Raw genomic sequence first — 25300 nt, forward strand, 5'->3', positions numbered from 1 at the left:
AGAGGTACGAGTTGCACGTTTGTAACCTGTGCAGTAGCTTTCCTTCCACGTGTACCTACCCACAGGGACCGACACGGGGTACAACAAACAGGACAGCTGGTTTTGATTCACTTTGAGAACGTAACGTCCACTCCCTCCAAAGCACGTTGTGACCGGCTGTGGTTTATAATGGCTCAGACACAGCTACCGATGGTAATCTAGACGCCTCCCTCACACTTTATTACTCCAGTAATATTGATTTTTTAAATCCAATTCCGTTTCAAACTCGATTTTAATTTCATGAAGCTGGATAGGATAGCCCATCAATGTTTAACCATGATGATGCAGGGCTAGCGACCTGAAACGTTATCTCTCTCTCTCTGACCCGTCTCCACGCTGCTACCTCCCGCGCTGAGCATCTCCTCACGTTTCCTGTCTTTTTAATTTCGGATTCCCATCATCTGCAGTTTCTGCTTTGAAAGTTCACTTCTTTGCACTTCGCTTTTTTTCTTTCCTGCTCTAACCTGAGCCTTTTATTTCACGTCTGTGAAAGTAGAAATCAACAACCCTGTTAAAAAATACTGACCACTCATGATGAGAATAGAATCACTTTAATTCTCCCGAAAAGGGGAAAGAGGAGGAGGGGGGGGGGGGGGGGGGGGTATTAACAGTGCTGTATGTTCTATAACAACCACAATATTTTCTGAATTACATAATGCCCGTGTCCAGACTCTGACCATCCAATTACTGCTCATAGCGAATCGTCCCGATCTCCAGGATCCCCCCGCTGCCGTGTGTTGCTCTGGATTTGAGATGTGATCAATGCAGGCATTTTCTCACTCACTGGGAAACAAGGAACATTATTTTAGTTGTGACTCTGGTACAGAGCTGAAATCTTCTGCACCAATCTCTCTCATAAGCCCTTTCCCAACACACTCCTCTCAACGCAAAAACAAAACTCATTGTTGCCCCACAATTCTTCCATCCTCACCACCCAAAATTCCCTGGCAGTAAGCAGTTCTTCAACTGAACAGCAAAGGGAGAATATGAAATGTGAAGCAAATTCTTCAATAAATAATTTTAAATATTTCAAAAATTTTTAAAGGGGTTGGACACGTAAAAGGTGAGAAGAATTTTCCTTCATCAAGACTGGCGAATTCTTGGAGTTTTCTAACAAAGAGATCAATTGCTCAGTATATTCAACCAGCTTTCAAGTAATATGCATCTTCAGATATCACCTACAGCTATTTCCTGTAACCCTGAATGACACAGAATGTAAAATTGAACTGGACAGTGATTGGTAGGGGAAAAAAAACTGCAGATGCTGGTTTAAATCGATGGTAGACACAAAATGCCAGAGTAAATCAGTGGGTCAGGCAGCATCTCGGGAGAGAAGGAATGGGTGACGTTTTGGGTCGAGACCCTTCTTCAGACTGATGTCAGGGGAGGGGGTGGGACAATGATAGAATGTAGTCGGAGACAAGAAGACTAGTGGGAGAACTAGGAAGGAGGAGGGGATAGACAGAGAGGGAAAGCAGGGACTATCTGAAATTAGAGAAGTCGATGTTCATACCACTGGGGTGTAAACTACCCAAGCGAAATCTGAGGTGCTGTTCCTCCAATTTCCGCTGGGCCTCACTCTGACAATGGAGGAGGCCCAGGACAAAAAGGTCAGATTGGGAATGGGAGGGGGAGTTGAAGTGCTGAGCCACCGGGAGATCAAGTAGGTTAAGATGGACTGAGCGGAGGTGTTCAGCGAAACGATCGCCGAGCCTGCGATGTAGAGAAGTTGACACTTGGAACAGCAGATACAGTAGATGAGGTTGGAGGAGGTGCAGGTGAACCTCTGCCTCACCTAGAAAGACTGTTTAGGTCCTTGGATGGGGTTGTGCCCAGCTAGAGGGTTGTCAAGATGCATCCATTATAAGCAACTTCTAACTGGTGGCTCTGGGGAGGATCAATGGGTTCAAGGATTGACATAGTATCTCTTATTTATCCAAGTACATTTATATTAAGGGAAGGTTCAGGAAATTGGTGCTGAACTGAAGGTTCAGCCACAGTATTATTGAAAGATGGAAGAGGTACAAGAGGCTGAACAGCCTTTCTAATTGTAATGTTCTGATGATAGCCAGAATGAAAAACTCATGCAGCAGAAGAGTGAGATTAAACAGGGAATTCAAATATGTGGGGTATCAGACATAATGTGTCAATAACTTACACATTGTCCCCTCAGCCGTGCTCTCTATTCTCGGGCAACAGGAAACCCCAAGACCTGATTTCTTGACCCTGATCACATCACACTGTCAGTATCAGGGAAGCACTCTGGATCTCACTTAATGAGTACCAAGTCCATTGGGCCTGTAAGGAAGGAGTGACTTGTAATGAGCTAAGAAATACTGACCAGACACGATCGTGGAAATGTTGTGGCGTGCCAGTATATCCTTCAACATTTGTACCTCTGCTGAGAGTTTATTCCGCTCCTAAAATGGGACAAAGGACAAATTCAAGAAACAGTGAATGAAAAGAGTTGCATTAAATTGCTTTCACAGTCTGAGTTTTTTGAAAGCAAGTAACTAAGAAAATTGATTTATTCACAAAATGCTGGAGTAACTCAGCAGGTCAGGCAGCATCTCGGGAGAGAAGGAATGGGTGACGTTTCGGGTCGAGACCCTTCTTCAGACTGATGTCAGGGGGGCGGGACAAAGGAAGGATATAGGTGGAGACAGGAAGATAGAGGGAGATCTGGGAAGGAGGAGGGGAAGGGAGGGACAGGAACTATCTAAAGTATCTAACTAAGAAAATTGACACGTCAAGACAGCAACCATGGTTTACATGGACTCTAAAAAGGTTTTTTAAAAGGTCCAGCAGAGTTAGCTTGTCCTGAAGGTTGAGCCACAAAGAATCTAAAGCATGTTCGCAAACGGGATCCAAAATTGGCTTGGTGACAGGAGATAGAGGATAATGGTCTGGAAGTCTATAGCAAGTGGTGTTTGCGAGGATTGATGCTGGAACCTTTGTAGTTTGTTACACGATTTGTATGAGAATGTAGGTCATCTCAGTTTGCTGAGGACACAAAAAGTATTGAAGTCTAGATAGTGAAGGAGGTTGCCCAAGGATAATGAGAACCAAATCAGCTGAAACGTTGGGTGGACCAGTTGCAGATGGAATTTAATCCAGGCAAGTGTAAATGGCAAGGACCTCGGAAGTATTGATGTACAGAGCAATGTTCAAGTGCAAGTTCACATTTCCCTGAAATCGGTATCACATAGAGCAGTGAGGTGTTTCACGTGCTCTCATCCGTAGACCAAGTAAGGAAATCTAAAATTTGACAGTACAGGTGAGAAGTTTAAAATGAGATCCGAGGGAAAAGAAGGTGAGTGTTATATGAAATAAACCAACAGGAAGTGGTGGAAACAGATACTATTAATGTTTCAAAGGCATTTGCACAGGGTACTGAGGAATGGTATTCTCCATCTGAAATGTGGGAGATCAGGGAGAAATTAAGTGTTCCTGACAACTACACTTTCATGAAATGTGTCCAAATGCAGTTCCTCTCAAACTGCAAGAGAGGAGCTTCAGATCGCTTCACAGCTATGTGACATGCTGAGTATATACAGGATTGTTTATTTTCACGTGGAACCTTGTGTTTTCAAAAGATATTATCAAATGCTGGTCTAAAATTGAAAGAGATGGTTCCTGAGGCACTCCAGAGAACAATGCAGCTATGAAATATGGACTGAAGAAAATCCCTCTCCACTCGTTCTTCATTCTGCCCACTACCCAACAAGCAATCTATGGGAGTCAAATCTCAAATAGAATCGATCAATCAAAAGTTGCCTTAAGTCAACACTCCTCCAAGTCAACTCTCAATATGTTCCATATTCCCACTCCAAATCACACGATCCCCTAGCACCCTACCTCGTTGCACCGACTTAGCGTCTCCTCTTGCGGGTGATTTTGTTCCTGGGTTTCTATTTTCTCTTGACCAGTTTTCAAGTAGCCCCCATCTTCAAATATTGCTTGCAGCAATTTCCTGTAACCCTGAAATACACAACACATAAATGGACCTGGATAGTGATTTGCATTGCATCCCAAGTAATCACCCGTCAAACAATGCACTGTGAGAGAATACTCTCTCATTGGAGCTGGTGGTCGCTGGAGAGGAGCAATGTGATTCAGGACAGCTGGAGTTTCCCTTCGCTTGACTGATTGATCCTAGCTGTTACGGTACAAAACTTAAGACCTTGGATAAACGGCAGAGTGGCAGAGCAAGTAGAGTCGCTGCCTCATGGTCTGACACCCAAGTGTAATCCTGACATGAGGTGCTGTCTGTGTGGATCGTCACAGTGTGGGCTTTCTCCTGTTTCCTCCCACGTACAAAAATATGGCTTGATAGTTTACTGTTAATTGTGTCTCTTGTCCAGAATAGTGGGAATTGGTGAGAATGGAGCAAATTTTGAAAATTAATGGAGGATTAGTGTAAATGAAATGTTGAGGGTCGGCACGCAGTCTGTGGACTGAAGGGACCATTTCCTTGTTGCATGTCTTTGATGCTGTGGCAAGCTAGTTGATTTTCTTGCCTTTTCCTCCAGAAAGACAGCAAGCCAGTACACCCCATAACTTTCATTCATGCGCTTTCAACAGGCAAGTCTTTTGACATCATAATTTCCTTTCATCACAGTTGAAAAGGTCTGCACCTTGTCTGATCCATTTCACACATCATTGCTCTTATCCCTTTCTCCAGCCCTACCTTTTCAAACCAAGAAAAGGCTCTCCTTATCCAGGTTTTTACATTCAAAAGGAGCACTTAGATTAATTTAGTGTGGAAATAGACTCCTCAGCACAACAAGCCCACACCGACCAATGATCACCCTTACACTAGCTCTATCCTACACACCAGGAACAATTTAAAGAAGTCAATTAACCTACAAAGCTACACCTCTTTGGAATGTGGGAGCACCAGGAGGAAACCCACGTGGTCACAGGGAGAACTTTACAAACTTCATACAGAAGCTTTGAACCTGGATCTCCAGTGTTCTACAGCAGCAACTCAACTGTTGCGCCATGGTACGCAATTATCTTTTTATCCTCTGAAATTTCCAATACATGTACCTCCAAAATAATGCAATTTTCCCTCTATTTCCCCTTTAGAATTCCAACGAGACGGTTCTCTCTAACACACGTAGATTGCGATCTCTATTGTCATAGTACATTTCCATTCCTAGTAGACACGACTCCTGTCCTTTTACCTCCTTGCTCGTCATCATCCTCCTCCTCAGTATTTTTCAGTGAAGCACTGATTTACTGATTTTACCCTTATTCAAGGTAGTATGTTTATTGAGGACACCACAAGCAGATTAGGTAACTGCCTTGTGAAACACAGGGGTGACCTGAGCTTACAGTTACTTGTCCTTTTAATTCTGTCTCATTCCTACTGTCCTTAGCTCTCCCATCCAAATCTTAATGCAAGTTCAGGCAAAACCGCATCTTCCAGCAAAGCATACTCCAACCTGACAAGTTCAATTTCAAATAATCAATTTTTATTTGTGATTTCCAGCATTCAATCCATCAGCCTCTAGTAGCCACAACTGTTCTGAATATACAGTTCCTCCAGACTGACCCTGTTCCATTTGCCATCTTTTCTTGCTTTGTATCAACATTTCTTTCGTCATTGAATCTCTCCTGCTTCCCATTTTTCACGTAACGTTTGTCGCTGCCTCTCCTGACCTGACTTCCAAACATCACCGATCCATTTTCTCCAGAGATGCTGCCTGACCTGCTGAGTTACTCCAGCATTTTGTGTTTATCTTTGGTATAAACCAGCATCTGCAGTTCCTTATTATTACATTATCTTTTGACCCCTTTCTCAGTATCTTAAAAACTCAACTTTCCCAGTGCTTGTCAAATCTCCAACACCCAAAACAACTCTGAGATTTAGATTTTTTTTTAGACTTTTAGATTTAAACGATTGCAGAATTTTGCTTTCTATTGGCATGATTTATGTTGGATGAAGTGTACTTGCGCCCATGTCTAGACATCCTGGTCCCATAAATGGGATTTTAGATTTCCAGAATCCATGCCACTGTAATTATCAGTAATTACTGATAATTATTCTGTGTTTAACTCCTTCAGAAAGCTCCTTCATTCCCTTACCCTTAAACCAGATATCACAGGTGTTACCCTTTTAATCTCATTATTAGTTTGCATCCATTCTCACCGAGCCCCAACTAAACACAACGTACTTGCTGAGTAATGACGCCATCATAAAGTGACTGTTCAGCCTGGTCCCATTTCTTCTGCAGCTCCTCCTTCAGATTAGGGTAAACTGCAGAAATAAACAAATCTTAGCAGGTGTTTTATGGCCATCTTCCCCATTCCACCACTCACCACACACAATTTCACTCACATTCCGCCACTCCAGAGCTCCCCATCAAAAACCTCCTCATCACAACACAGTCCCTTAAACCCGTCATCCCATCTTCAAACCTTTTATGTTCCCTCAAATATGTCAGCTTCTCGTCCTCTCTGACAAAATACTCCACCACCACCCATATCCCATCCAGGCCCTGGCTGGATGGAAGCATGTTATAATTCTCAGGCATGGGAAGTCAAGTCAAGTCAAGTCAATTTTATTTGTATAGCACATTTAAAAACAACCCACGTTGACCAAAGTGCTGCACATCTGATTAGGAAAAAAAAAGAAACATACAGTGGCAGGCAGCCAAACACAACAACGCGGCCATCTTGAACAAAATGTTTAACTAAAGCAGAATGGTGTAAGGCATCATTCAGCTGCACTGCAGACCCTATTCCAGGAGGGAGTGGAAGCGTCACTTTACCTGAAGCCATCCTCAGCTCTCTCATGTTCTGAGGAATGACTTCCTTACTCACCCAGCAAGGATTGGGGATGGCAGGCCAAAGGTGTTTCGAAGGTGAGCCAGTAGATGCAAGTGCTGGGCTCAGAAACACGAGCCAGTTTGTGCCTGGCTCCACATGTGAAAAGGACCTGTGAAGGAGGGAGAAGAGTTTCATTTGGTGGAGCAGAGGAGTGGCAGAGTTATTAACTTCACATTGCCCGAGGAACCCAGGGTCTGACTGGAGCCTTGAGAGACTAACCACCTTGTGAGGCAAACCAACATCCCCTGCTCATGGCTGAATGCATTGTTACAGAGCCCATGTTGTTTTCTCGCTGTTAGCCTATCTGACACTGGGTAGCAGGAATGAGCGTTTTGGAAATATTCGTTTCTGGCTCCCTATTCCCTCAGCTTGCGCACCAGTGAGCCTTGAAGTAGTGTCAGTTCACATTCAGTGCACTGAGCGCAGGAGTAGGGAACACCTACCTTGGTCTGTCTGTTCTTGCTGGCACAAGAATCTCCCTCCTTCATCCACATTCCCACAAAGGTGTTGTTTTCAATCTCCCATTCCTGCCATATTCTACAGAATAAAAGACAGTCAGATACCCATCCATTTTCCCTTAATCCTGATTCATCCACGTTCATGTCTCACCTTCAATGTAACTGCATGACGATTTACTCAATTTCTATCCACATCCCAATTACACTCACCACCTGCTCTAATGGGGATAAACTAAAGTAACAGGTAACATTCTGACATCAGTCAAGGAACTCTACTGCTACCTTGGTGTAAGGCAGCGGTAGAGTTGCTGCCTTGCAGCGTTTGCAGTGCCGGACACCCGGGTTTGATCCAGACTACGGCTGCTGTCTGTATGGAGCTTGTACCTTCTCCCCGTGACCGTATGGGTTTTCTCTGAGAACTTCGGTTCCCTCCCACACTCCAAGGACATACAGGTTTGTTTGTTAATTGGCTTGGTATAAGTGTAAATTGGCCCTAGTGCGTGAAGCATAGTGTTGATGTGCGGGGATCGCTGGTCGGTGCGGACTCGGTGGGCCGATGGGCCTGTTTCCGTGCTGTATCTCTAAACTAAACTTCACAAGTTTTAACAATCTATTGTATTCACTCTCTGACATTTTGAAGCAGGACAAATGTTTTGACAATATTTCCATTCTGAAAGGATAATCATGAGAGCTTTTTAGATTTGGTGATTTTGTGGATCACATTCGGGTTAAAACTAATTGGAATAAAGCTGGACTCCGGCCAGAAAATGACATGAGATTCACAAAATATACTCAAATGTTCTTCAGGACTCCAGCTCCAGCCATTTCTTTCTACTATCTCTCTCCCCTTTGGCTCCACCATTAAGGACATACCCTAGGATTCCACTGTACGCATTCCAGCGAAATGACTGCTCGTGCTGTGTTACGTTGTGGAAGGGGCAGAACTCGTATTTGTACCTGCGGGAAACAAGAAGTCAGCATGAAATTCACAGATGAATCAGGAAGAGTCCACTATGACCATTGTGCTGGCTCTTTGGTAGAGCGGTTCGATCAGTCTCAATCCCCTGATCTTTACCCAGGGCCGTCTTAACGCATGGGCCTGATGGGCACTTGCCCGGGGGCCCACGAGCATAGGGGCCCCATGCTGATCTGTGTATGTTAAGTGACTTGCAATAAATAAATACTACTTTAAAAATGTAGGTTCAATAAGTGCTTTTTCGCAACATTTTCGGTCACAAAGTGCTTCTCACAGCGATCTGCAAGTGCTTTTCGCAACAATGTAGCACCCTAAGTCCATCGCTAAGTGCTTTTCGGTAAGTGCTTTTCGCCGGCACGACAGGGGGAGGCTGGTAGGGAAAGGGGGGTGGGGGAGAGTAACGGTAGGGGCCCCAGTACACTGCTTTGCCCGAGGGCCCATAATGCTGTAAAAACGGCCCTGTCTTTACCCACAGTCCTGCTACATTTTCCCCATGAATGACTGAAATCACTGGCGGCAAAAGCACCAGTGAGAGCAGGCTTTGGAAACGTAGTGGATTTCCAAAGCTCTTTGATAAAAGTGCCATACATGACGACTGAACAAGATTAGAGAAAAAGGTGAAATGAAAAGCAGGTATACTAAAAAAAATCCAATTAGAGGAAAGCGATAGCTGTTTATTGTGGGAGAAAATGAAGACCAGTGTCCCAAAAGGATTATTTCTGGGATTACTGCGAATTATAATTTATTAGTGATTTAGAAATTGTTTTTATTCTAAATTTGCCATTCATACTAGATTGGTGGATGGGGTCACTAGGGGAGCACATTAGAAATATTAATAAATTTGGAAAATTAATTTTAATCCAAGTGGATCAGTGGATTTTGATAAGAAAAAAACTGGTCACAGAATGCTAAGAAAATAAAGTTAAATTGTGTAGAGAAACAAATGGATCTAGGAATATAACACATGAAGAGTTGTGACATAGATCGAGGTAGTCATAATAAAATTGAAAAGTAGAGAAATTACGTCAAACTAATTGCTGATTCTGGCACCCTCTTGAAACTCACCTGCTTCCCATCAAACTTACCTAATTTCCCCAGGTGCCCTTTAAGATTACCAGGTTCATTAGAAAAATGTATTGATCCAATGAGTAATATCTAAAAAATGTTTTAATTAAAACCAACATTCAACATCCTGAAAAATCTACCAATCTGGCATCACCAACATCAGGAGCATGCTGGGTTAGAATTTTACTGTAAATGCTCATCACATTGGGCCAAATCACGTTCCAATTATACAAGAATAGAAGAAAATAGGAGGAGGTCTCAAGTCTGATTCATAGCTGATCTATGCCGGACTCAATTCCACTTATGTGCCAGTTCTCCAAAATCCTCAATCGTTCAAATAATTATCTATCTCCACTTTAAATATATCAAATGATCTGACCTCCACTACCTTTGGGGGCAGAGAATTCCAGAGCAACACTACCCCCAGAGAAGAAATTTCTCCACACCTCAGCTTTAAATGACCAGACCTTTATTCTGTAACTATCCTCCCTTGCTCGTGCGTGGTTCACCCACTAGTCAAGTGACACTCTATCCTGTGAACCCCCACTTTTAGTACTGACCAGATATGGATGCATAGGTCCATTTGGCCTGGACCTCTGGAAGCAGACCATAGAGGATTAGTGTACCATTTAAGGGCCTGTCCCACGTAGGCGATTTTTTAGGCGACTGTCAAAGTCGTAGCAGATCGCCAAAATTTTCTTTTACCCTACGACAATGACCACGACAATGCAGAGTCAGGTCGATACAAGTTACTTTTTTTGTGAAACTAGCACCTGGCTGAGAGATTACACCGTCATCGGAAACATCGCAAAATTCCCACGTCCTAATTTTCGCTGAAATCACTGACAAGTCTGTAATTACTTGAGAGTTTTGAAATATAACATCTTGCCAGGGTTACTTGAAAACCAAACTTCACGGTAACAAGGCATAAACTGGATTGACTTCCAGTTTACTAATAGCAGTATTAACAAATTTAATTTTAAACGTGGTTAAATGGATTTTTGTGCGGATTGTGGGCATTCTTTGAAAATGTACGGGTGATGCATATCTGGTTTCTGGGTTGCATATCTGGGTTGGGAGCCTACTTTAACAGTAATCGCTGATGGCCATAAACATCGCGAAATTCCCACGCTTACCTGACCGTCAAACTGTCGCCTCCAATCTAACTGTCAAATGTTCTGACGGTAAATAAATTGGTTAACAAGTATTTTATGGTATCTTCAAATGACTTTACTTAATTTAATATTACGTGCTTCTAAATGCATCTGCGACAACCTAGCAAATCTGGGGACAGCAGGCGACAGGGCCCGCAATAAGCAACGATACCTGGTGACAGGCCAGTTGTCGCCGAGAAATTTCTATCCGGAAAATTTCTCAGCGACGCGCCGAGATCCACTACGATTCTTTGAAGACTCCTCACGATCATGCCCGCGACACCCCGGTGAACTGTCGACGACAGCCTAGTCGCCGGCAGTCGCCTTAAAATCGCCTAAGTGGGACAGGCCCTTAAAATTAGGCTCTCTCCAGAACATCCTTGCTTTTCAGGGGCAAAAACTGGGCAAAGCTGGGCAAAAGATCACCTCTTGTCTGATCAGACAAGGTTGCTTTTAAAGGAAGTTTTAAATGCCTGGAGTCGGGAGCTATAAAGATTGCTATTAATAAATTATTATTGCTCTCAAGTAGTATTTTAATTTAAATTATTAAAAGACTCAAAAACATTAAAAGAAAAATGAAACTTTTTTTTTACATCCGTATCTCTGAATCGAGAATCCTTATTCACTAGATTACAATCACATATCACGTCAAACTGGGTTAGGATCATGTCGGTAAATCCCCAACATGACTGGGTTTGGCCAACGGACACCATGCAGAAATAAGCAAAAATAAATGTATCACTTAATTTCATGAGTTCATAAATTCTAGGAGCAGAATTAGGCCATTCAGCCCATCAAGTCTACTCTGCCATTCAATTGTGGCTGATCTATCTCTCCCTCTCAACCCCATTCTCCCGCCTTCTCCCCACAACCCCTGACAATCAAGAAACTGTCAATCTCCAGTTTAAAAATGTCCATTGACGGCCTCCACAGCCAACTGTGGCAATGAATTCCACAGATTCAACACCCTCTGACCAAAGAAATTCCTTCTTATCTCCTTTCTAAAGGTACGTTCTTTTATTCTGAGGCTACAACCTCAGGCCCTAAACGCTCCCACTAGTGGAAACATCCTCTCCACATTCACTTTATCCAGGCCTAGATTTCCCAGACTTAGTGGGGCTGTGCAAGTCTGGGTTTGTACTTACTTACAAACAGCAATATGCCAGCATTTCTCTTTGGAACTGCCAGCCACAGACAGTTTTATTTGATCCATTATGTAAGGATGGAGGTACAGGAGTAGATGCAAAATATAAGATTTACAAAGTCGTTACAACTATCGGTTTGTAACCAAAATGAAAGGCTGAATGTATACAATTTCCCTTTGAAATTGTAGATTTCATGAGCACTGTGTATCTTTATACAAAATGCTAGTAAAATGCACCATCCATTCAACTGTGAGATTATCGTTACTGCAGTCAATAAAATTTCTACTCACGAAGACTCAATCATACTGAAGCATTTCCCAGCAAGTTTGTGCAGATGTGGGGGGCCTGGAAGAAATAAAAACACTTGATAATGTACATTATATATATATATTGGTAATTATCAGTCCCATTTGTGGGCAGAGTCACTTGATCAATAGATCTCATGTGAGTAGCATGAGGAGAAGGCAGTGTGGTTAAAAAAAAGAGAGATTGTAGTAAGAAGAGTGCCAAGGGGGATTTAGTCTGGGGAAAGTGGGCGTAAAGAATATAACTGATGGGTAATGGTAAAGAGCAAGTGCTAGCAGGAAAGAATGAAGGGATAAAATTCCATTAACCATTACCTGAAATGGCAGCAGGACTGATTTTTGGTTGAAGCCGGATTACTTGGGACAGGAAAGGATTATTCAACCTGAAATACAAATAACCACATTTTATTGATTGTTTGATGTGGGGAATTCATCATCATCATATCATATATATACAGCCGGAAACAGGCCTTTTCGGCCCACCAAGTCCGTGCCGCCCAACGATCCCCGTACATTAACACTATCCTACACCCACTAGGGACAATTTTTACATTTACCCAGCCAATTAACCTACATACCTGTACGTCTTTGGAGTGTGGGAGGAAACCGAAGATCTCGGAGAAAACCCACGCAGGTCACGGGGAGAACGTACAAACTCCTTACAGTGCAGCACCCGTAGTCAGGATCGAACCTGAGTCTCCGGCGCTGCATTCGCTGTAAAGCAGCAACTCTACCGCTGCGCTACCGTGCCGCAAAATTAATTAATTAATGCTGACAAATCATAAATTTCTATTTTTTTCTTCCATATCTGTTGGGTAATTTTAGAGAAGGCCTCAATTCCAGATTGTAGCCGATTCTATCTTGAGGTGTGTAGGAAAGAACTGCAGATGATGGTTTAAATCGAAGGTAGACACAAAATGCTGGAGTAATTCAGCGAGACAGAGGCAGCATCTCTGGAGAGAAGGAATGGATGACGTTTCGGGTCGAGACCCTTCTTCCAACTTCTTCTGAAGAAGGGTCTCGACCCAAAATGTCACCCATTCCTTCTCCCCAGACTGCTGCCTGTCCCGCTGAGTTACTCCAGCATTTTGTGTCTACCTTCTGTCTTGAGGTACTTGGTCTGCGTGAAACTTACACCTGGTTCCCAAGGTTATACGGTCTCATCCACTTCAAGAGTTACAGGCTATTCTCTCTCGCACCACATAATCCAAAGGTCTTAGCTTTACCCATTATACAATTTAGATTGCGCCTGGTTCCATCTATTTGTATCTTTTAGGTTCTTGTTAACTAAGTATACTTTCACATTTAAACCTATCAATCAGAATTATCATCTGACAAAGAGGTCTTTCTGCAATTTTACATCCTTTGGATAGTCTAGAAGTTGAGTACTCAACTATACTTTCTTTTAAATCCCAGTACTGGACATTTTCCACCCTCATTCCATGGTATAGAACCTGCCACCATTTTATGCAACGTCTTATACACTGTTTTCTGAAAATCCCAAACTGCTTTACAGACCAAGAATAACTTTTAAAGTGTATTACCCTGTTGTTATGTCGGGCGCTGCAAAATGTATTTATTATGTACCTACAAACTGCAATGTTTTTACAACTACATCATAATTTTAAGTACTGTATTACATTTACAGGACACTGGGAAGAACACTTCAAACAGTGTCATGGACATTTACATCTGAGGTGCAAAACATGCTTTCAGCTTACAGTTCCCCAGTACAGATTCCCTTACATTGGAGTGGGAAATAAAACTGCAGATGCTGGTTTAAATCGAAGGTAGACACAAAATGCTGGAGTAACTCAGCGGGTCAGGCAGCATCTTTGGAGAGAAGGAATGGGTGACGTTTCAGGTCGAGATCCTTCTCCTGTTTGAAGAAGGGTCTTGACCCGAAACGTCACCCATTCCTTCTCCCCAGAGATGCTGCCTAACCCACTGAGTTACCCCAGCATTTTGTGTCTACCCTTACATTGGAGTATCAGTCTGGATTTGGACCAAGGCCTTTGGAGCAGGGTTTGACCCACAAACTTTGGCTTGAGAAGCAACTAAAGCAATAAAAATAGTGATATAAACAGTTATTCATCACTGCCTGATCTGGGAAGATCCCCAACACTCTGGCCCTCCAAGGAGCAAGATTTTGGCATTTATTTACCCGTATGTGTTGGGTTCGTCTACAATTTTCATTTTAGTAGCCGAGATGCCAAGAACTGCAGAAGGGAAAGAAAATGAAATCTATTAATATCAGAGTACAAGTCCAGAAGCACTGGAAGAAATGGCTTGTTGTCCGGACGGTATTAAAAGCTGCGGCAAAAAGTGTAGGAAGGAACTGTGGAGTCCAGGACCAGAATGTGTCAGAGGGGCTGGGCCGGGGCACGTCAGGGCTAGGGTGCCGGTTGCCGCATCCAACCGTGATGTCGGGTACATTGAGTGGTCAGCAACCCGCTCCGGCCATTGACCAGAAGCAAACCTGACCTTGGACTGACCAAGACCTGGGCCAGGGCCAGACGAACAGCTATGATGTCCCTCGCCCCGTAGTCAAATATCCGCATTGGGCGATGAGTAGGTACAACCAGCCTGAGACGGGAATGGACACTCAGTTCGCCAGAGGAGGCGGGGGGGGGGGGGGGTTGGGGGAGAAGAGGGACGAGGACTCACAGTGCAGCCAGAGGAGGGGGAGAGTGATTCACAGTGCAGCCAGGGGAGGGGGAGGAACACAGTGCAGTCAGAGGAAAGGGGGCTCACAGTGGAGGAAGAGAGGGACTCACAGTGCTGCCAGAGGAGGAGGAGGAGGAGAGTGATTCACAGTAGCCAGAGGGGGAGAGGGAGTCACAGTGCTGCCAGTGAGAGTGAGGGACTTACAGTGCTGCCAGAGGTGAGAGACTTAGTGCTGCCAGAGAGGGAGAGGGACTCAGTGCTGCCAGAGGGGAGAGGGATAGCGCAGCCAGAGGAGGGGGAAGGGGACAGCGCTGCCAGAGGGAGGGGACAGTACAGCCAGAGGGGAAGGAGTGGGGGGTGGGGAGGGGCTCAGTGCAGCAACAGGAGGGGGGAAGAGGGACTCACAGTGCTGCCAGAGGAGGGGGGGGAGTGCTGCCAGAGGGAGGGGACAGTGCAGCCAGAGGGGAAGGAGTGTTGGGGGGGGGGCTCAGTGCAGCAACAGGAGGGGGGGAAGAGGGACTCACAGTGCTGCCAGAGGGCGGGGGGGGGGGGGGGACACTCACGGCGCTGTCAGAGGAGGAGGGGGGGACTCACAGTGCAGCCAGAGGAGACAGAGGCCGCCCATCGCCATAACGACGGCCAGGCTGCGGTCCCGGGCGCCGCGCCGGAAGTGGCGCGACCCTGGGTAAAAGCCAACACTTCCACGGACAAATCTCCACGGAGCGCCGGTCGACAGGTAAAAGTAAAAGGTGCCAGGGCGAGCAGGTGGACCGGGGGCGGCCCGCGGCGAGGACGGCCAGGTGTCGGCGGCGAACGGGAGGCGCCTGGTCGCCGATCGTGTGGGTGGGCGGGAGGGAGGCGGGGAGCTCGCCGGCGTCAGGCTGAGCCAGGCCTGAGCCTGAGCGTTAGGGAGGCCGGTCGGAGGCTGAGCCTGAGCCAGGCCTGAGCCTGAGGGAGGCCGGTCGGAGGCTGAGCCTGAGCCTGAGCGTTAGGGAGGCCGGTCGGAGGCTGAAGATCAAGCAGCCAGAGAGAGAGAGCAAGGGGAGCTTTAGTTTGGCGTTGCTGAGGTAAAACTTTCCCCACGGGGGCTGCACATCGGCCAAGTAAAGGTAGGCGGGCACGGAGCGGCGAGGAGTGCGGCGTGTGGTTTTGCACAGGGCCCAGTCAGCGACACCAACAACTGCCTAATTTATGCTCTTATTTCTTGTGTTTTTATTTCATGAAGTCTCGAGTCAGTTGCCATCGGTTGAACTGTCAACATCTTTGATTCCATTACTGCCATTCTTGTTCAGATGGGGCGGAAGAAACCGTTTCAGAAGAAGGAGCGTGCTGGTCCAAAATGGAAAGATGCCCATCATCATCATCATCGAGAGAAGCGCCAATCCTTTGAGGCATTTGGAGAGGATCTTCATGATGCTTTGCAAGGTGTCCTAACTTTAGTTTAGTTTTGGTTTTGGAGATTCAGCGCGGAAACAGGCTCTTCGACCACCCAGTCTGCACCGACCAACGATCCCCACACACTGACACTATCCTACACACACTGGGGGTGATTTACAATTATACCAAGCCAATTAACCTACAAACTTGTACGTATTTGGAGGGTCAGAGAAAACTGGAGATCCCAGAGAAAACCCACGCAGGTCACCGGGAGAATGTACAAACTCTGTACAGACAGCAACCTTAGTCAGGATCGAACCTGGGTCTCTGATGCTGTTGGGCAACAACTCTACCGCTGTGCCACCGTAAGGATCAAAACTTGGTTGAGGATACTGTTGCCCTTGTAACCCATTGCATCTTGTGTGCGTGTGAGCATGATAATGCAGTGTTCTAGCTTCTGTATTGCGTAACTACATTCAAGTAGAGTCCATAATTGCCCCAACCAATACCTCAAGCATACTTCCTTAAATTGTCTATGTTTTGATTGCACTGATAAACGCGTGTTATATTGAAGAGTAGTTCATTTTCTGCGTCCTTTCTTAGTAAAACATCAGAAGGCAATCAGGCTGAATAGTCAACCCCACTCTGCTTCGTTTTTCAAATTTATCCTTTGTTGATAATGGCAACGCATGTGTTAATTTTGTGTGTGACTGGTGTTTGGTCTTTGACCTGTGGGTGTGGTTGATTTTCAGCTGTTGGTGATGGGCCATCTGAGGATGTAACATGCCCCAAATTCCACTTCCCGTGCCCGCTGGCCATGTGGGAACTTGGACATTGTGATCCAAAAAAATGCACAGGCAGGAAACTTGTTCGCAAAGGGTTTGTCCACAATCTGCGCATCAGCGAGAGATTCAACGGCATAATTCTCACTCCTTTAGGAACGAAATATGTCTCCCCATCTGACAGGTAAATGAAACAAATGTTTAATAATACAAGACTGATTAACAAAATGTTTGTGCGTACTGCTTATTCATTGAAGGTCAATCAGTACTGTGGTCATTGGGCAATGCTGCAGTCTGAATGGAATTACGATTCACTTCTTGTGATTGTATTGTTTTACCAGATTTATCAGATTGTATTGTCTGAAGAAGGGTCTTGACCCAAAACGCCACCCATTCCTTCTCTCCTGAGATGCTGCCTGACCCGCTGAGTTACTCCAGCATTTTGTGTCTACCTTCGTATTGTTTTACCATGTCAGGTCTCGAGTGGTTAATTTGGGCAGAGCAATGGTATAGGGCATTTCTCCTCTGGCCCTGCTGCAAAAGTCTGCAAGTTTTGCCTGCTGTACAACTTGTAAATGGTAGTGGAATTAAACCTTACGAGTCCCGTTTCCTTTTTGTCAGACCATGGCTCGCTGGGATTATTCCATTGATGATGTATGAAGTGTGAACATAGAAACATAGGAGTTGGTCATCTGACCTTTTTGAGACTGTGCTGTTGGGTATCTTCATGGCTGATCCACTATCTCTTTATCACATTCCTGTGCTCTCCCCATATCTCTCTGCCCTTTGTGTCTAGAGCTCTTATTTCCACCTGAAGCTGTAACTTTGTTTTCCCCCTCCATAGATATTTCCTGTCTGCTTTTCAGAGTTCCAGTTCATGTAATATTTTACTTTTGAATTCCATTTGAGTTGGTTCTCAATGCAGGCGCAGTTTAGTTCAATTACAAATTAAGACCCTAAGTCTGCACTTTCTACCTCTCCAGAGAGATCGTGGAGCAAAGGGGTGTAGCTGTCATTGATTGTTCGTGGGCTAAATTAGCGGACACTCCATTCTCAAAGATGAAGGGCAGACATCTCCGGCTGTTGCCCCACCTCGTTGCCGCTAATCCAGTCAATTATGGGCGACCCTGCAAGCTTTCCTGTGTTGAGGCATTTGCTGCCACATTCGCCATTGTGGGTAAGTTGGAGGAACAGTCTAGACCAAGTTTGAGATGTGTCCTTTCTGCAGATGCAATCTGCTCCCTCTAAACTGATCCACGTTGTATTTGCGGACAGATTGGATGCAGTGCTCAGGAGGCAGGTAGAAATAGAGATGATGGAGGAATGTGGGTGGAGTATTGGAGCAGTGCATAATGGGTGGGAATGAACGGGCCTGGATGTGGAGGAGATGGCTGGTGGTGTTTACTAAAATAAGTGGAATGTTGTGGGACACAGTACTGGAGGTTGAACAAGGGGTTCTGGTATGGGAGTGGGGGAATATAAGAGTTGGTACAAGTTAGGGGAATATAAAGATGGGTCAAGGACACTGAAATTTGGGGGAAGATTGATCTGTCTTTGTCACGATGTTTGGTTATTGCAGGTTTTCCAGAACTGGCTGAGATTCTACTAGAGAAATTCAAATGGGGGAAAACGTTCTTGGAACTGAACCAAGAAGCACTGGAGAAGTATAGTGCATGTCAGAACGAGGCAGAGGTCCATCAAGCTGAGGAGGAGTGGCTTTCTCCAAAGCAAGAGCCAGAAGAACTGGAAGGTAAAAATGATTGCTTTCTCGGCTTTATGTAGGTGCAGCCTCTGTGGTCCATTTTTGAATGTATTGACAGAACATATGAGCTTGGTCATGTTTCAGCAGTTGCTTCTAGATGGTGACCAGGAACTGTGCTCCCTCCCTTGGGGCACCTAGTGAAACCTAGTGAGAGTTTGCACCTTCAAGAGAAAGCTGAGTGAATGTAAAGTAACTGGAAAATATGTTCCATTATTAAAACAGTTTCTCTTTTGCAGATCCATTTGATGTCGATTCAGGAAAAGAGTTCTGTAATCTTAATAAGCCACACCTTGGAAGGTAAGGGCAAAGCATGCACACACATTCTAAGTTGTCACATTTTGACTGGTTTGATGTTGGGAAAGCTAAACCATGTTCACGTCCACCTACGGAAACTCTTAGCCCTTCAATCCCACCAATGTGCTTTGGTAGCACCCTGGTTTGTAATACCTTAGTATCCTGTTGCACCTAAGTGCCTTTATTGTTTATTGTTTACAAAGTCAATTGGAGCAGCTTTAATGTAAGACAATGCATCCTGGTGTTTAAATACTGACGGGAGCCCAGCAATCAGAGAAGCAATTATAGCTTTATGTTTGAAGAGAGGAGGATGGTACCAAGGAGAAAATTCCATTGTGTGGGACAGAGTGATTGTAATTACTTCAATAGACAATAGACAATGTGTGCAGGAATAGGCCATTCGGCCCTTCGAGCCAGCACCTCCATTCACCGTAATCATGGCTGATCATCCACAACCAGCATTGCAGGCACGTATTCTTGGACAACACACAGAAATAGAGATTGTATATAAATTACCAAAGACAGCGAGAAGTAAAAGATTGCACAAAAAACAAGAGATTATTGCAAAAGCAAAAATAGAAAACAACACCAGGGTAGTCCATAGTGCTCTATTACTGAGGTAGAATTGGAGTTATGCAGGTCAGTTCAAGTTCCTGGCCACTGAGGAGGAGACTCACTGATCGACATCTGCCATGAGGAAGTCAAGGATCCAGTTGCAAAGGGAGGTATAAAGGCCAAGTCCTGGAGCTTGGTGATGAGTTGGAGGGGATGAACATATTGAACATTGAGCTGTAATCAATTATTGTGCATGTGTCCCTGTTATCTGGATGGCCCAAAGCAGAGTGGAGAACCAGTGAAGTAGCATCTGCTGTAGATCTAGGCAAATTCAAGTGGATCCAAGTCATTTGTCAGGCAGAAGTTGATTGGCGGCATAACCAAACTCTAAGCTCTTCATTATGATAAATGAAGCCAAGGGACAGTGGCCATTAAGGCAGTCAACTTGCATTTATTGGGTACCAGTGTGAGAGGCCCTTTTAAACGAGGTGGGAACCTCAGACACCAGAAGCAAGAGGTTGAGAATGGTCCTCGAATACTCCAGTCAGTTGGTCCACACTGGTCTTTATCACTCGGGACGATATGTCGCCTGGGCCAGACATTTTGTGTGGATTCACCCCCAATGCATGATGTCCTGAAAATGGCCTCAGAGACTGAGATTGCAAGGTTGTTGGGGGCTTGTGTAGGTGCTTTATCATTCTCCATTTCAATGCATGAAAATTATTCAGCGGAAGTGATGCCACTTATGCTACTTGGTTTTACGTTGTAGACAATAACTTTCAAGCCTTGCCTCAATTGTTGAGTGTTCATGTGTGATTCAAGCTTGGTCTAGAATTGTCTCTTTATGGTCACGACCTCCTTAAGAGGTCATTACTGGACGACTTATATAACTCTGGATCCCCAGTTCAAAATGGCACAGATCTAGCCTTCAGCAGATTATAAATCTCCTGGTTCATCCAGGGCTTCTGCTTGGGCAAGAATTTTATCAAATTCTATCCAAATGCTTCTGTCCTACCTGCACTGTTATTGTTGGCATCCCTTGAGCATCTCTCCTTGGACTCTACTTGCTCTCTGTTATGATTCTCGAGAGCTCCATGTGTCTAGTCAAAGGAACTTGTTTCCAGAAATGGGAGTGACTTCCCAAGGCAATACTGAGTGCTATGTGAAGGCCCCTGTTAATTTTTAATCCCATAGGAATTAAGTTGAGTGTAGTTTATTGTCACCTGTACTGAGGTACACCTGCTAACCAGTCAGTGGAAAGATAATACATGATTACAATCGAGCCATCCACAGTGTACAGATACAATTGAGAAAACTTTGCTGCATTCCCTTACATCTTTCCCTTAATGTCATTTAAGAGCTGTAGAGTTTGAAGAAGGAAGTGATGAAGATTCTGAGGAACAAGACAAAGATAGTAAACCAGATGAAGGAAATGAAGCAGAGGTTTGCAGTGAACATGAGGAGCAAACTGGTTGCAGTGAGGAGGAGAAACCTGCTGGAAAGACGATCGGTATTGCAGAAAGCTGAGGGTGAATGTAATGGTGAAGAACTCTGCAAGAGTTGGCTGGAGGCTTCCCCCCTGTTTAGACAACTTCTTAAAAAAGAACTTTTCCAAATCTGTTCCAAATGACTAATATCTGGGTTCTATATAGAGCACTGCTTATTTGGTCAAATTGAAGGGCTTGCAGTTTTGCAGTATCTTACACAATGTAACGAATAAGCCCATTTAGCACCTCAAACCTAATCTACTGATCACCAAGTGTACAGTGATCTGCTTTTCTTTTAAAGCTCATTTTCTTTTTGCATATATGCATTTATGAGTTCCAAATTTCTATCGTGTGTGCAGAAGTATTTCCGAGTACAATCTTGAATGACCTTGGCCCAATTTGTAGCCATGTTTTAAAGCTCAAATCACCCTTCTGAATTCCAGGGAATACGGCCCTAGTTTCTGCAATTTCTCTCTGATCTAGAACTTAGTCCAGGTGCATTAACCCTGCACTTGTTCCACAACAGAGTTTTATGCAAATACATGGTATCTGGGTTTCACACATCACTCCAAATATAATTTATCCAGGGCTTAGTAAAACTGTAGGATAATTTTATCTCCCTGTATCTCAAGTATAAAGACATGCATTTTCATGGGTTGTTTTTATTAACTTCTGTAGCTGTTATTTTAGCACAGTATATTAAGAAACAGTTTTCATGCACCCATAACAATCTATAGACCATTTAGAAAATACTGCTTTATTTTTTGGGGATCCAAATCAGCGGCCGTCTATACTGGGATGCAGTTGTTACAGTTGTTCATTCACTTTATTGATACCATTATAATTTAATGCTGCCTTCAACACTACTTTCAATGCCGTCTGCATCTCGGCAAACCTGAACATATGGTGACTTATCCCATTAATGAAGTGAATGGCTGTGGTCCCAACATACATGTTGAGAGTCAATTCGCTATGAACATTTGAGATTGAAAGAGACTATTCAACTCATGTCTATGGTGATCAAAAAAAACAGAAAGCTCCTTTCATTATGATGACGGAGGTCTACAGTGTGGCAGTCAAAGGCTAAAGCAGGGTCCGACCCGAAACGTCATTCAAACGGAGATGCTCCTGACCTGCTGAAGTTACTCCAGCACTTTGTGTCCTTTTGTGTAAACCAGCATCTGCAGTTCCTTGTTACTACTTAAAAACAGCCATGCAAGGACAAAGAGTGGACAGTATCTCAGTCCGAATAAACATTTGGAGGTTGCCTCAGACAAGAGGGTTTTATGGTTCATGAAGTTCTCTGAAGATGCGTAAAAAAATAACTCGACAACTGGCAGAAGAGTTGGTTGTTACTATGATGATAAGAGATATCTAAAATAGACACAAATATTGATGTGGTATAATCTCAGAGATCACAAGGAGCTGAAGGGTCTTGAACGCAGGATTTGACTCCCTACCAGACCCTAGAATGACAGAATGGGATTGCAGTGAGAATCTGGAGCTAACATTCAGAAAAGAGGACCCTTGGATGTAGGATTTGGAGAACAAGGCTGACTGAGACTAATGCTTTGGTGGGCTGAATGGTATGCACGCATTGGTGTTTATACTTTACATTTGCAATGGAGAGTTTGAATAAAGCTAAATATATTTTTACCATTTGTGAATGGTGTATTTCTAATGCATGTTTAGCACCAAATTGCTTACAGGTTGTGGCTCTTCAAACACAGCCTCATGAATTTTTAATGTTATTGTGGTTTTTGCTTTTCCAGCCTTTTCAACTGTATTCCAGTCCTCTACTGCCCTCTGGAAAAAAATGCAATAGGAAATAGTCTCTCCGAGGCTTATCAATAATTTTATACACCCCAATTAAATCTTCATTTCCCCCCCCCCTTCGATTGTATTATAAGTTGAAGGTGTTTTATTGTCATATATAAAGCTTTCTTTTGTCACGACCAACTGCATGTAATTTTTTGTCATCTGCAAATTTCTTTATCATTCCTCACCCATTGCCAAACCCCCAACCAGTACCAATATTTAATCATCTGTGTCATTAATGTATACCACAGACAGAGAGCAACCTAGGGCGCTGATCCCAATGGAACTCCACTGAAAATGTTCTTCTAGCTGAAAAAATAACCCCTCAACATTAGCCATTACATGCTAGCAAATTTGATTTCAATTTGCACTCCCTTGTACTTTATATTTTTGACCAGCTTGTCTTGTGGGTTCAAAAGCCACACTGAAATCTGTGTAGACTACACCAAAATATCTGAGCTCTGACAAAGTGTGTTTGACCTGAAACCTTAACCGGTGTTTCTCTTTCTGCAGATGCTGCTGACATGCTGTGTGTTTTCAGCATTTTCTGTTTTGATTCAGATTTCCAGCTTCTGCAGGTTCTTGACTTTTATAAGCATTAACAGTCTGCTATCCTTCCAACAGCCTTCATCCTCATCATCACTTGTGGAGTTTACATTGTTCTCATTTTTAGAAGCAGTTTCTGTAAATTTTCTTGCTCTACCTCACTTGGTTATCCTTTACTTTGTGCGTTATCACAGTTAAACCAACCCCGTTTTGATGGCGAAAACTATTTCCCCAACTTTTTTTTGTTTTGGAGTGCCTCCAACTCTTCTCTAGTCAGAGTCAGATGGACATTCAAACTAGATTTTGAATCTATTCACGTTAATCTCACTGTTCACATTAATTTGCTCAGTTCTTTAGCCCAGGTAATTTGCAATTATAGATGGGACTTTGTGTTTGTTGAATTAGTTGGGAGTGTAATCAATAGCTGTGATTCGGACAAATGTAGCCAGTCAGCTCACAATAAAATTAAGCAATTAAATAAAATAATATGGTATTCAAAAATGTGGACTGGTGTGCAGGAAGTGTCAACGCACTTTTAACAACCTGAAAACAGAGGTAGAATCTTGGCTTAAAATCACACCAGGACAAAATAACATTTCATTTGAATAATCCTTTTAAACATTTACAAAATTACAATTACAAAAATCTGACAATTTTGGACCAAGTTATCACAATTTTTCAACATTTCTCTGCAATAGACAGAAGTCACTGAATTTCATTAAAAAAAACCACACTTAACATTGATTTTCTATTCTATTGTAATAAATTGGAGTTACATCACCCTAATGGCTGCCTACACAGGGGTAAGAAGCTTCAGATTGTATTCAAAATTGCAAGAGATTCGGATCTACTACATTATTTTCACAATGATGACAGTGAGATGCTATAGCACTGGATAAATACCGCACTTCCTTCCCACCCCCCACCTTGGCACTGGATCAGTTTTGTTCCCGACTACACTGGATTGCTGTCACTGCCATATCACTGGATCACCTCCACAGCAATGGATCAATATTATCCCCACTGCATTCGATCAATCCCTGTGCAATGGGTCATTATTTTCCTGCATGATTCTGGAGCAATATCACTGTCCTCTGGTCCGTGCAGCACGACACTGGGTCAAATTGTCTTTTGCCCTCCCCTTCGGGCGAGATGTTGAGGATGTCTGAAACAACTTCAATGTCACATTTACAAACCATGACTCCAACACTTGATGCATTTCTGAGAGTCTGAATCTTATACTCTTAAAATTAGCTTGCTTTATTCTGGAGACACCTCCATCTCCTTCATCATTTTGACAAAGTCCTGTGCTTCTCTATCACCAGGGCGTCCCTCCAGTATCTTCACGATTGGCTTCATCACTGCAAAAAAAGAACTGTCTTTAAAATCAGATAGAGAGTGCGTCCATCACAGAAGTAGCCGGGAAATCAAATAGCCAGGAATCCCAATGTAACAGCTCAATGCTTTTAGCAGTACGGGGCATGTCTTGGTTCATGTTCTTGGCACAGGCACCTGTCAGCAGGACATTAGTAAGGAACACTAGTACACAGGAACAATCTCTACCAGTTACTAGTACTCGACAAGGCCACCAGCATAATCAAGGACGTATCACCCCTATCACTTCATCTTCTCCGCGCTCCCATCAGGAAAGGTACAGAAGTGTGAAGACGTATACCTCCAGATTCAGGAACAGTTTCTTCCCAGCTGTCATCAGGCAACTAAACCACCCTATCAACAACTAAAGAACAGTCCTGACCTATCATCTACCTCATAGGAGAGCCTCAGACTATATTGTAATTATGGATAGTTTTCTGCTGATCTGGATAGCACATAACAAAAAAACGGTAAAAACATAATACCTCAGTCTATAGCTGCTCCGAATCGGACCTGCTGAGAGCCCCCATGATCTGTTTATTCACAAAATGCTGGAGTAACTCAGCAGGTCAGGCAGCATCTCGGGAGAGAAGGAATGGGTGACGTTTCGGGTCGAGACCCTTCTTCCCCCATGATCTGTCTCTGCCCCCAGGCGCACC

General features: G+C 43.9%; 3 protein-coding genes across 6 annotated transcripts in view; 1 reads left to right on the forward strand and 2 right to left on the reverse strand.

The window, feature by feature from the left end:
• Window positions 1–632: 632 nt before the first annotated feature.
• On the reverse strand, window positions 633–15473 carry gnptg (N-acetylglucosamine-1-phosphate transferase subunit gamma). Its single transcript, XM_078417779.1, has 11 exons — window positions 15241–15473; window positions 14144–14198; window positions 12295–12362; window positions 11965–12019; window positions 8208–8291; window positions 7320–7413; window positions 6871–6985; window positions 6222–6304; window positions 3898–4020; window positions 2381–2459; window positions 633–822 (listed from the first exon to the last, which is right to left on the reverse strand). Exons 1-11 carry the CDS (start codon window positions 15275–15277, stop codon window positions 731–733), a joined length of 885 nt encoding a protein of 294 aa, XP_078273905.1. The 5' UTR covers window positions 15278–15473; the 3' UTR covers window positions 633–730.
• Window positions 15230–23918, forward strand: tsr3 (TSR3 ribosome maturation factor). Of its 4 annotated transcripts, none has more exons than XM_078417776.1 (7): window positions 15230–15382; window positions 15872–16071; window positions 16776–16989; window positions 17789–17982; window positions 18385–18555; window positions 18804–18864; window positions 20775–23918. In XM_078417776.1, the coding sequence occupies exons 2-7, from the start codon at window positions 15939–15941 to the stop codon at window positions 20941–20943; spliced, it is 942 nt and encodes a 313-aa protein (XP_078273902.1). In that variant the 5' UTR covers window positions 15230–15382; window positions 15872–15938; the 3' UTR covers window positions 20944–23918. The 4 variants fall into 4 exon arrangements, with proteins under 4 accessions (XP_078273902.1, XP_078273900.1, XP_078273903.1 ...); XM_078417774.1 differs by having other exon boundaries at window positions 15939–16071; window positions 20775–23917; XM_078417777.1 differs by lacking the exon at window positions 15230–15382 and adding an exon at window positions 15524–15755.
• Window positions 23882–25300, reverse strand: part of baiap3 (BAI1 associated protein 3) — an 89606-nt gene continuing 88187 nt past the window's right edge. The window contains exon 34 of the mRNA XM_078417773.1: window positions 23882–24628. Coding sequence (XP_078273899.1) covers window positions 24528–24628 — 101 coding nt within the window. The 3' untranslated portion in view covers window positions 23882–24527. The remainder of the gene's footprint in view (window positions 24629–25300) is intronic.

This window comes from Rhinoraja longicauda, chromosome 21, assembly GCF_053455715.1.
Source record: "Rhinoraja longicauda isolate Sanriku21f chromosome 21, sRhiLon1.1, whole genome shotgun sequence".
In the NCBI taxonomy this organism is placed as follows: Eukaryota; Metazoa; Chordata; class Chondrichthyes; order Rajiformes; family Arhynchobatidae; genus Rhinoraja; species Rhinoraja longicauda.